Source organism: Prorops nasuta, unplaced genomic scaffold (genome assembly GCF_024137725.1).
Source record: "Prorops nasuta isolate Cenicafe-Biocafe unplaced genomic scaffold, Cenicafe_Pnas_1.2 PNAS00006, whole genome shotgun sequence".
NCBI lineage: Eukaryota > Metazoa > Arthropoda > Insecta > Hymenoptera > Bethylidae > Prorops > Prorops nasuta.
Window position 1 is genome coordinate 2,244,135 of NW_027116803.1, and position 12,427 is coordinate 2,256,561.

General features: G+C 41.4%; 1 protein-coding gene across 3 annotated transcripts in view; it reads right to left on the bottom strand.

Moving 5' to 3' along the window:
• Nucleotides 1-11,858, bottom strand: part of Dop2R (dopamine D2-like receptor) — a 116,216-nt gene extending 104,358 nt beyond the window's left edge. For all 3 annotated transcript variants that reach the window (XM_066728644.1, XM_066728643.1, XM_066728642.1), the window contains exons 1-2: nucleotides 10,128-11,858; nucleotides 3,550-4,568 (exon numbers count right to left, since the gene is read on the bottom strand). In XM_066728644.1, the coding sequence (XP_066584741.1) occupies nucleotides 3,550-4,263 (714 nt within the window). In that variant the 5' untranslated portion in view covers nucleotides 4,264-4,568; nucleotides 10,128-11,858. The remainder of the gene's footprint in view (nucleotides 1-3,549; nucleotides 4,569-10,127) is intronic.
• Between the last annotated feature and the right edge of the window lie 569 nt (nucleotides 11,859-12,427).

Below are 12,427 nucleotides of genomic sequence, written 5' to 3' on the forward strand. Positions count from 1 at the left end.
TCGCGTGACATCTTAGGCGAAAATTGCCGTTGCTCGAGAGGAAAAAAAGAAGCATTTGGAAGGAATTCCAGCAGCGGGTATCATGCGAAAGGCGTCATTTTTCAAGTTGAGTTATATAAAGCGGTGAGTCGAGAGCGATATGAACGAGTAAAGCGAGGCAAACTTATTTTATGCACCATATATATATATATATATATATATACGCTCGGACGTGGTCTTGCGTAGAGTCGACATTTTGCGACCTTAACCGCGGTGACGCATTATCATCCCGTAATTGCCGATAATTAATTTAATACGAATTTCATGAACGGGCGTCGCTTATGCTCGAAAGAGATTTTAGCACGCTCGCCACCATCGTGCTTACATTGGACGTCCGATTTTATCGCAGCTGGTCTTTAGTACAACCCTCCTGCTTACTGAATTTCAAGGCCACGCAGTTGAGCAAAGTGGGTCAAGATTATTTAGCCAGTAATTATACCATGGTGGCGAAAAAGACTCGCAAAGTTTTATAAATCTCCACGAATCTTCCATGTCCCTCATCCGTTATATACATGAAATCTGAGGGATGTGTGAAAAATTATACGGGGCCATTTCACCTTAACGCGTTAATATACTTGTACCGTCGTCCGGATGCAATTTATGCAGTTATAGCACTACCGCAACGCACAAATGATTAATCAATTTTTGGTTCTCCTACGTGGCTTAGGTTTATTAAATATTAAGAGGAATATTATGGACGAGTTTCATGCGTTCGTGTTTCACGTGCACTCAATTTTGGATTAAAGAGGCGACGTACTGATCTCGGATCCATATTCATAGGAGCCAAGGAACATTCAACGATTCTGAAATTACGAGCTAGCTTTTATTAACTAATCCTACTTTTATCGATTCAGACTACGGCGTACTATACGTATCCGCCTGTCGTGTGAAACCGATTTGGCCACGAGGTGGTTTCGCGCGGCGTTGGAGGAAAGTCGATATAGTAGATGGCGAATGCTAATAAAACCGTGCCCGTTCAATTTGTAGAAAATTGGGAAAAGCGCCATCTCAGTTGCACTTGGTACGTCCATCCTCGATATTGTGATGCTATACTACTATTAACAATGTTACGTGTACGCAAACCACACAGTAAAAATATTACCTGTTCGCTCCGCTGGACGGAATAATTAAAAATAGATACATTGAAAACAAATATTTCATTTGTACTGTAGCCGTAAATAAAATATATATAAAGTTCGTATAAACAACGAATTTGTGATTCGTATAATTACAAATGGTTGTACATGGAACTAATTAAGAGATTTATTACATTACGTATGCAGGTGCACGCACTGTTTATCAGCTAAGGTAAATTCCTGTGGGTATGGTTTAACAGAACCGTTGACTGAAATGGATAAATTCGTATGTGAGACGGTATAGTGTCGAGAAAACAAAATCTCTGGATTTAAATCTCAAGGGCCGCTCATTTGTTTCCGTGAATAATAACGCTTTAATCGCCAATTAATTTCACTTGTCGCAACAAAAAGCATACGACGTGTACGCGTGTATCAGCGTGCTTTAAATTCTGCAACACTTTGCTACTCTGTAATTAAGTTTATGATAATGGTTGAAAGTTTCAAGGAGTTTATTTTTCATAAATAAGAAAATTATTAAGAAAATGAGTTAAAATGCATAATTATATAGTGGAATATGATAAACGCGCAACCCCTTTGCATTAAAAAAATACCAGAGGTGACCTTTGCTCGCGTAAAGTGATTTTATTTTGCATTAAAACGCGTATTCTACAAATATACACACAATAAATTTTAATTAGAAAATTTGCCAGAAATTTATTGCATATTTTTGAAGTAAGCAAACCGTTACTGGGGTAAAAGGATAAATAGAAACACGTCCATTTTTTATATTAATCCCCTCCGGGTCTCATCAAACGCTCCTGTAGATGGAACCTGCTATAACTTTTCCGAAAGATACTCGGATAACTTTTCGAGAAATTTAGGTATCCCTTGTGATCATTACATCAAAGAATTATTTTCATGGTTGCTTATACAAACGACATTATATATATATATGCCTCTATGAGATATTGAAAATGATATTAAGCTATATCTGCAGCTATATCATATATGTATTACTCGAAGCATTAAGCGAATGATTTTAATTAACTATAATTCTCTATTTTCATTCGATTCACCTACGTGTGGCAAAACTATCAAACCAGAACGAATCAACAGACCTCGACAAAGTTGTCGTTTGTTCGATAACCAACCTCCAGAACAATTTTGCTCTCTCCTTAGGGATTGCCCATCTCGTCGACCAACCGCACACTTCGACCTACACGTACTGCATATACGGACGTTTCAATATACATCTGGCAGAGTTTGCAAATGAATTTCGTCCTTGGCTAATGATTCTATGCATTAATTGAAAAGTTACAAAAGAGAGAAACAAATTCTGTTTTTTATTTATTTTTTTTTTTTTTTTGCTAAATTCTTATATATAAAATATTTAATTTAGTTCCGGTTCTTATTATAAAGAACTAGGCCAATAGCTAGATCCAAGGATATTGCCCCTAAGACAAATAATAATTAACGCGATACCGAAAGGAAAATGAAAAGAAAATATTTTGCCAACCTTAATAAGGGAGGATGGGTGGTAGTTTTCACACAAAAAGGATGGTACAAAGCAGGAAATAATTAATATGTACCAAAGTACACAGTGAAGTATTGTCAGTGCAAACCATGCTCAAAATTTATAAAAGTCATTGAATAGCTTCACAAGTAATATCGGTGTTTTATGAAGATAACGAAAGAGCGCGGTATAGTAATTCATAAAAAATGAAACACTAATGTACCTTAATCCGCTTTCACATTTTCGCATTTAGTACATTCCTTGTAATGGAACAGAAAAATCTCCCCGGTACCCGTATATAACATGTATATTGCGTTAAATCACACGAAAGAATTTAGAGAATGCCCGAGTGTTAAATTTTTACCGAAAATTAATTTCATATCAGCCCTCTCTTTTGCTGATAATTACTAATTAGCTAAAAGCATTGCCGTAAAAGATCACTCATTTTATCTTGCATCGTGAAGTTTTACTTTTTCCGAAAGTAGGGCACACGGAAAAAAAGAGAGGAAAAAAGAACGTGGAAGAAAAAAATATTGTAGGTGCATGCAACGACTTGGCGATGTCTCGTTTTAGGGCAGTCTCGCACAAAAGAAATTAATCTTTCCGGCGCGCTCGCCGCTTAAGCTTATCTGCAAATTGCTGAAGATTACTCGAAACTGGACACGTCCCGTATTATTAATTAGGAGCGTATAACATCGCGAACTCCAGTCTCCGGACTGGCCGGTGTCCCGCAATTAATTGAGCAATATGTTTTGCATAAGAGTCGGCGAGAAGAAGAGGCCACAGTGGCATCTAGGCCGGCCGTTCAACGCTATATACATATATATATATATATATATAGTATATCGCCGCATATTATTATGCTAAATAGGATAAAGAGATGAATCTATTACGAGTGGGAGAGCAGAGGCGGTAACTCACCAGAACGTAGACAGCAAACGGCATGACGAGGACGGCGACAAGCAAATCAGCAACTGCCAGGCTGACGATGAAGTAATTAGTAACGGTCTGTAGCGTCCTTTCCCTAACGACTGCCAATATAACGAGAACATTGCCGAAGAGAGTGAGACATGGAACGACCACTAACATCAGGGCCCACCATTGGTTCACGTTAGCTTTCTCCTCGCCCGTTCCAATGCTGGAACCAGCGCACTCAGCTACCCGGACTCCCGGTGCTATCGTCGAGGTGCAATTAGCATCGGACGCGCTCAGATTGAGATTAGCACCGCCGTCGTAATAGGCCGTTAGGTTCGCGAAGGCGCTGTAATTCAGCCTGTTGATGTAGTCGTTGAGATCCTCGAAGACGAAAAGATCCGAGATACCGGTGTAGTTGTCCGTCGGTATTGTCGTCGATGACGAGGACGTACTGTAATTCAGAGGGAAGCCGTCGAACAAGCTGCTCGACGATGACTCGAACTGCAGTTCCGAGCCCGTAACCAGCTTGCTGGAATTGTTGTACCAATTGAGATCGACGATTCCGAGTGCCGTCGCGACGCTGCTGTTGCTTCGCGCCTCCTCGAGGAAGCTCGATCCAAGCCCGTCCAGACCGATTCCATCGCCAGCTGATGCCACTCCGAAGGGATCCGATCCAACGTGATCCAGCGTCGAGTTTCGCCCCGATTCTCGTCTCTCCATCTTGCTCGACTGCTCCAACAACTACCCCGAGGCCTTTACTCCCTCGCAGAGGCTTCTCTCTCTCCTAAAGATCACGAGATCTTGGCACCTCCCGCCCGGAATGCCATCTTCCCAGCCACACGTGTCATCTTTCTCAAGTCCACACACTCCTCTCTCAAGCTGCTCCGACTCCTCTTGCTTCTATAACCACTCTCTTTATACGCTTCACTTTCCTCCCTTTTCGGTCAGTCCAGCTCCCATCAATCCCGAAACTTCCAGAATCTCCTGATGCGCTCTTGATCACTCGAATTCCTTCGCGACGGTCTCTGCAAGAGAACAATAGAAAGCACTGTTAATCCGGTTCGTCTGATGGGAGTGAAGGGGGAACAAATTCTTCTCCCCCCTCCTCTGATATAGTAGTCGTTTGTTTACTACAAGAGGGGGTGTTTCCATGACTTGACTGTAACTCACGGCTTCAACGTTACACGGTGCCGGGGATGTTCCCTATACGTATAATTTGAAATTATAAAAGTAACGGGATAACCGCGGACGTTTGGAAATTGATCGGTATAGCGATAAAAAGCACTTTGCTCTGGCAAAGGTAAATGATGGAGATAAAGGGCGGAAGTGAGATAGGAGGGATGGAACGGTTGGAAGGATGGACAGACATTATGGTGGTGTTCTATCCCATGACGTTGCTTGCTCGCCAGGATCACGCAAGGAGAGTCGTGAAAGAAAGCAGCAGAAAGACGCGTAGACGATTCAGCTGGAGAGCCAAGAGAGTTCAGAGACCCTCTTAAGGACAGAAACCATCTCTTTATCCCTCTGGGGGCTTTCTCTCTCGATTCTCTATTCTACATATAGTACTTGCCGAGACATCGACCGCCACACCGTTATATCGCATGCCGATATCTACAAGCTCCCCCCTCCCTTCTCTCTCTCTCTCTCTCTCTCTCTCTCTCTCTCTCTCTCTCGTAAACTTGCCGAAGACGTCATACCCTGCATCCTCTAAACTCTCACTATCTAATCCTCTTCTTTTTCTCGCTCCCTTTCCTATTTTCTCTATTCTTTCTATTTTCACCCTTAAACTTAGCTATGTTTCAAACCACGATCTCCTCAAAAACTTTTGAAAGTCGTAACATTTTTTTTTAAGCAAAAAATATTCATATCTCTCAACTTTTATGAAATTTATTATGTTATGTTTAAGAGCATTGCGTGCTTTTTATTACCGTGAAACTTTCTATAGTTTCTGTCGCTATCACCATGAGTACTCTGATCTTCGCTCTGTTTCTACGTCTCCGAGACGTTCCTCGTCTGAAAATTGAATTTTATCAAAAGAAACTATTTTCTGGCAGATATGCCTCAAGCGCATTTCACGAAATAGCAAAAACATTGGACACGCCGAGCATCTTTTTGATCAAGAGAAGGAACAGGGAGTGCTTTCTTTGAACTTGCGTATATACAATATTGACCTTTACTACTTAATTAAAGTAAAGTGAACATTTTTAAGCATTTGTACATAGATTATATTTAATCCACAGTGTTGTACGATTACAAAACTAATATCAGATTTCGTATTTGACTTTTTTAAGTGCAGTATCGTTGTATGTTAAAAATTCATTCGTATATAACCACAGGAATGAAAGTTGAATTTTATTGCGAAAACATTTGAGCTTGCTTTATAACATGTTCTCTACGTTCTCGCCAAATCGTGGAAAACCGGGACATTTCTACGTCATACAATGTTGACGCTCGACGGGATCGCTCGGGGCTCGCGCGCATTATATCTTTTTGTCTCGAAAATCTAAGCAAAGGCGAATTTTTTCCGTTAATACTTATATAGTATACCGTTATTTAATAAACTAATAAATACAAAGTACATCGATAAAAAGATTATTCATAAATTTACAGAGTAATTCGAACTTGGATAAAAGAAAACAAACAAAGGTTCGCCGCCTCCTACGGAATAATTAAAGTAGCCATGAATAATATTGACTAACGAGCGTAATACGATATTAAAGAGAAGTTAAGAAAGACTAGCTGATAGAGATAGGAATTAGACGTGAGGGAATAGGTATTATAAAAAGATTCTTACAGAGTTTACCAACATATCAAGCGAGTATCTATTTAATTTTGTCTAGGGAATCTTACAGAGGAGTAAGAAAGTTTCATAGCCTTTTGAAGATAACACATACACAGTGACGCTGCTTGGTCGTTAAGCCCGTTCTTCCTAGGTTCAATCACTGCCATATTACCATCAGATATTGCATGAATAGTAATTGCAGACGCACCTAATGAGCTGTACAGTTGCGTTCCATTGATATCAATAATATGAGCTATTGCTTTCCAACGTAGAAAATTGCGCCCGACATTAGCAGATAGCATCCTTTCGAGGACGATCAAACAACCCACAGTAGTTTTATAAATATACTCTTTATACATGACTATAAAAATATACCTTTCAGCTAACAAATAGGTATATCCTACAGCTGGCATTTAATCAATATATAGTAGGAAAAAAAATATGTGTAAGGCAATATTACATAGGAGAGCATTTAATTGTTCAACGTTATTATATTACGTTCGGGCATAAAGTCACTTTGATACTATAATTATATCTCGTGATCGATGAATCATGGGTAATAGTCATAAGAGCATTCTTTTCATTGCTCCGGCAATAAAGCGAAGGCTACTTGAATATGTAAATATGCTAAGTAGCATTAATATCGAGTGAAGAATGCAGTGTTGAAATTTTGTTCCTGACATTGGCCGTAGTGTTTTTCGCCACTATGTTCTCAACTGAAAGTTCATGCATTATTCTGTACTTGAATGTAAAAGGAAAGACGTTGAAATACGGTGCTATCTTTCTCTGGCCTTTAGCCTAATGCCGTTCAACTCACATCCCAAATATTTAATAGCAGCGTAGGAAGAGAGAACATCAATTATAACACAGTTTAGTACACATGTTGGAAATATCGTGCAATCAAAAGTTTTACAATATATACATCGTATATCTGTCCTTGAACCTTTGCTCGGATCTTTCGTTGATTGCTCAGCTCGTAAGAAGAATCTAATTATACTACTTGGAGCTTCGCAATTGTAAAAATGAATGAGTTTAAAGAACTATAAAATTAGGATTACTGAGCTCGAAAAACGTGCTGTATCAGCGGAAAGAATCTCCGTGGTAAGTTAACAAACTTTTATTTTGCCCCATTGAAGTATACATTGCAAAAAGTACGAATAAGATAGGAGATAGTAAGGGCTAATAGTCTTGAAACTCGGAGCATTTCGAAACGTTAAATTTCTTCTTTGTTACAGAAATGTACCGAGATCTATTAGCATATATTATGTCTCTGGCATAAGCGTATGACACCTGCAGTATCCTGAGTTTCATTTACTTTATTATTACAATGAGTATGTAGACTGTATCAGTAAGATTATTTCATTAAAACATGAATACTAGAAAGCTAAATTGGAATATCCAGCAGTAAGTGTATTGTTACATTTGGGGATGAAAGTTTTGTTTATGTGAGTTGGTTTAGTACTCTGAACAAATTTCTCTCTGAAAGTCGAGCCTGACAGGTAACGAGCAAACTCCTATCGATGTCGAGCCGAACGTGAGTATAGAGAGAGAGCTTCTTCATTTGCTTACAACAAAGAGAGGTTATACAAAGTGTGCTCTAACTCTATTGGTTTGTTCTCATAGTACCAATTTTCAATTGGAATGAGCCAAAAAGAAAACATAATTTAAACTGGAAACTGATATTTATCCCCCCCCCCCTCTCTCTCTCTCTCTCTCTCTCTCTCTCTACCATTATAGAACAACGTTAGCAGCTGGATGGAAAATTAAGTGAAAATAACGTCCAGCAGTAGAGAAAAGAATTGTTGTACCCTTTACGTTGTAAAATGTGTAATCCATCCTGCAGGACAACGATGTATTCTGTCTTATAAAAAATTAAATCGCTAGTCCTCTCACAATGGATTAGGCTTGTCACTCCTAACGGCACAGAAACAGAGAGAAGCTAGAAAAATATACATGCTATAACTATTGTAAGTTATTTAATCAGGTGAAATAATCCGAGGATCGATAAAATAATCAAATTCGAATTATAATTAAAAAGAAGCTACGCTAAAGTAAACACTATGGCTGATTTGTTTTCAGCGTTATCTTCTTCTCTCTCAATTTACTCTTAGCCAGAAGCAAAGCAGGAGCAGGATTTAAACTCTGATTGCAGTAGATTGAAGTTAGTTCCGCGCGAATATGAAAAATCTGCTTACGCCAAGATATCAAAGTTCATCTAACAAAAGTTGCTTAAACTTATTAGCGCTAAAATTGTGCAAGACTTATCTCTGTAATGTCATAACGTAATTTGATTATTTTTTGTAGTTGCAGCTTTCAAGTCTGAAAATTTTTCTAAGCTTTATAACCTGCTATGGTAATTAATCATCCGCATAGATATAGTATTTGCACAAGCAAAAAATGATAAATGGACAATTGCATTTGAGTTAATAAACGAAGCGGTCTTTTTCTCAGCATTAATCTAGTTTTTATACCGATTTGACGGTATAAAAATGTTCTCTGTGCACTTTACGTAACTCAAACTTTCCAAGAGAAGTAAGTGATAAATGTTTGATCTCATCTTACTGTGCGCAACAACCTCCACCATTGCATCTCAGAGTTTGGCTCCTCTGTGGTTAAGGCGAAGCATCTCGCGTTAAAGTTTGCACCAGCTCGCGATCAAATTAGTACAATGCTCTAAAGTAAAATATATCTCACCTATACATATACACGTATTAAGGTAAAAACGTCAAAATTCGATATACAAATATTTGGAAGGATTTTTACAGGATTACGGGTAATATACGTACCTGGGGAAGGAACGTAAAAGAAAATATGTGGGTCTCAGAAGTGATAGCATACAAAAGTAAGAAGCTTTGTTCTTTACAATCCACTTTGTACCTCCTGCCTAGGCGAATGGCTTATCAACCGCGTGCATTCTCCAAGAGAACAGTAATGAAAATGCCTCTGGAATATTTCACGTGCCCCTTTAATACATGAGGGATAGAGTGGAGAAGATGGAGCAGCGTGTGAAACGGAAGGAGGAGAAGAAGCTATGGAGGTAATGGCGAGTGCTGGGGGAGGGGGGAGGGGACAAGTGCGTTTATAGGATGAAAAGAGACAGAGAGACGGAGGGTGCAGGCTGCTTAACCGGCAGCACGAGAGACAATGGAGGCACGGGACAGACTAAAAGGGCGATGAAAAAATGTCCCCTTTAACTATGCTCGTGTTTTACTGGCCAGGTACCCTTTGCCTTCGCGCCTCCCTTCGTCTTTCATCCCTAATTCGCTTAACAGGTCCTCGCGAAGCGTGACCCTAACAGAAATTTCATACGCGCGATATCCATTCGAGTATTACTTCAACGACGATCAACTATATACGTCATCCAGCTAGGATTCTAAGCTGGACCTCCCATAGAACACGGGATCCCCTTACTCCAGGAGCTGGACCCAACGTTGCATAATACATCGAGTTTTGGAGCAAATTCGCGATAAAGTGCAATATAATGGATAAAAAACTATATTGATAGCAACATATTGCACCAAACGAAGCGCGCGTTTAAGCTCCTTACCTAATCTACTCTCTATATAAATAATTATTTATCATCCGATGATAAATCTCCGGGTGGTACAGATAAGCTGATGAAAAATGGAAAGGGGGACGACGTTAAGCTAGGAGTAACGCACCCCTGAAGCTTGGATAAACGTGGTCGATTAAAAGCGATCGATATATGTTTCGTTCTCCTCGTGTTTCAACTTTCATTTTCCAAGACCTTGGCCCAACTTGGAGTTCTAATGCCAGGGGCAAGTGACCGCGATATGCTTACCATCGATCTCCATCGGAGTATCATTCCTCCAGCGATTCGCGCGACTAGTATCCGATTTTTCGTCACTCCCGCACAAATGTCCCGCACTTGCAGTTCCGTCGTCGAAACGATCGATCCATCGATCGAGTTTCGTAGAGTCGAACGGTCGCGAAACGATCGCGGGAAGGTCTCAGTGGATTTCGCGTGTCGAGCAGGAGGAAGGCGGGCCTCTTTCGCCGGAGCAGGCAACGACGAGAAAATCCTCGATTGTAAAGCTTAACATGATGTGTCACGCCTTGGGCATCGGGGACACCAGCCGTCCCGCGGATACCAGTGCCAATCGACGATGAAGATCCCCTCCCGCGTTTATGGAATATGCGCCGCAAAACTCAGCCAGCCGGCAACTACGCCGGTCCCGGATAGAATAAACGCTACCGAACGCTTTAAGCCGCTCCATTCACCGTTGCCAGATCGATTCAATATTTTCCTACGGGATCAAAAACCTCCATCTAATCTTCAGTCACGATAACCACGATATTCACACCGAAACTTTCAATAAACTTCCAAACAGCTCGCGATTCACACCGTCTGCTCATCAGTTTTACACATTTTCCCTGCACCATCCAACATTTTCCTCCCTTATTTTTAAGCTCTATCCGTTCTTCCTCGCTACTTTGCTCATCCACCCAAAGTCTCCGAAGACCGAACCTCCCAAAGCTTATGCTGAACTTTGGATTAAACTGTCGATGCGGAGACGACCGATAACCGGTGACGCGCGACGGTTCTACAAGCTGCTTTAATCCTGTATTTCGACTTTTCCAACATGAATATATAACCAACGCACTTTTCTCTCCAGACTATAGCACTTTGGAAACTTTCAGACTTGGACATACGTGGATGCTTTTGTCAAACGAACATTATAATGTCACGACTATAACACCTGTTACACTCTTCAGTTGCATGCTTCGTTGTTATTAATTTCTTTGTTTGTGTTTCTTTATTATTTTCCTCTCTCTCTCTCTCTCTCTCTCTCTTTTTATGATTTTTACACTGATCAAACTGAAGATCCTTGGGACTCTTTCAATCGGTATCAGCGATTTTATGGATGTGAAAGGCTTGAGAAGCTTCGAGTACAGATGTCACTAAAGTTGACTAGATTGGATAAGACGAAAGTAGCGGTGAAAAACCTTAGTTCTGAAACGGTCCATCTTGAACTGGTCGTAAAAACGATGAGGTAAACTAAATTGAAGATCTGTAGGGTGCTCTTACCAATGGCTCAGAATCAACGTTACGAACTAACGGCATGTTCCATTGGTGGTGGACACTTCTCAAACGTATAGGTCGATGCTAAATGGAGTTTTTTCATTAACGGGATCGAGTGAGAGGGATTGAAGTTGAATTTTCTCGAAGCAGGCTGATTTGCCGTTACGTTACTGTACTGCAGGTACTCGACGAGAAGAAGCTTGACAGGCAGCGTTGATTCGAGGAGGGGGAGGGGGAGAAGGTGGAGTAGGAGAAGGCGCGTCGATCGAGGTACCTGTGGATTCTGAGTTGACGAGAATGACAATGGTTGCGTTTTCTGACATTCGAATGACTGGCATGCTACTTCTGGCTGCGTTTCAGGTAGAATTCAATAAGGAGGGGTGGCATCGTCTCTGTCGTCTTCGAAGACGCAACAGTGGTCGTGATCGACGTCGTCCCCGTCGCGTTCGTGGAATTTCGCGGTTACCGTGCCAGAGGGAAGCAAGTGTACTTTCGAGCCACGTCGGTGAACGAACGGCGAGCGACTGGCTGTCTGCTCGCGTTTCCACACTGCCAGTTGCCTCGAATCCAAAGCTTCGCCGGTAGGGGTAGCGAGGGGGTGGAGGGGAGGTGGGGTGGGAAAGCAACCCTCTTCAGCTACCCTCTCGCGCGCACGCTGTTGCGACCAACCCCTTATCCCAACCATCCAACCCTCCTGCACTCCGCTCCTCCTCCACCTCGAGCAAGCCCATCTCATCCTCCTCCCCCCCCCCCCCCTCCCTCGCCTTCACTTTTTCCCCAACTCTCTCCGACCCCCTGCAACACCCTTCGTTCTCCGTCTTCTCTGTTCTCCACCAGCGCAAACTCAGCTCCGGCTCCTGCCGACAGCCGAGTCCCGACACTATCGCGATGCCGGTTACACTCACGATCGGCTTAACTCGATGCTCGCCTCTCAAATCGTTTCCATTAAAATTTAATCAATCTACGCCCAACAATAGATCCAAAGCTTTCTTCGACTCTGCACCTTTAGCACTCCGCAACAATGCTCCGTACACTGATACTCCAATCGAGAACCAATC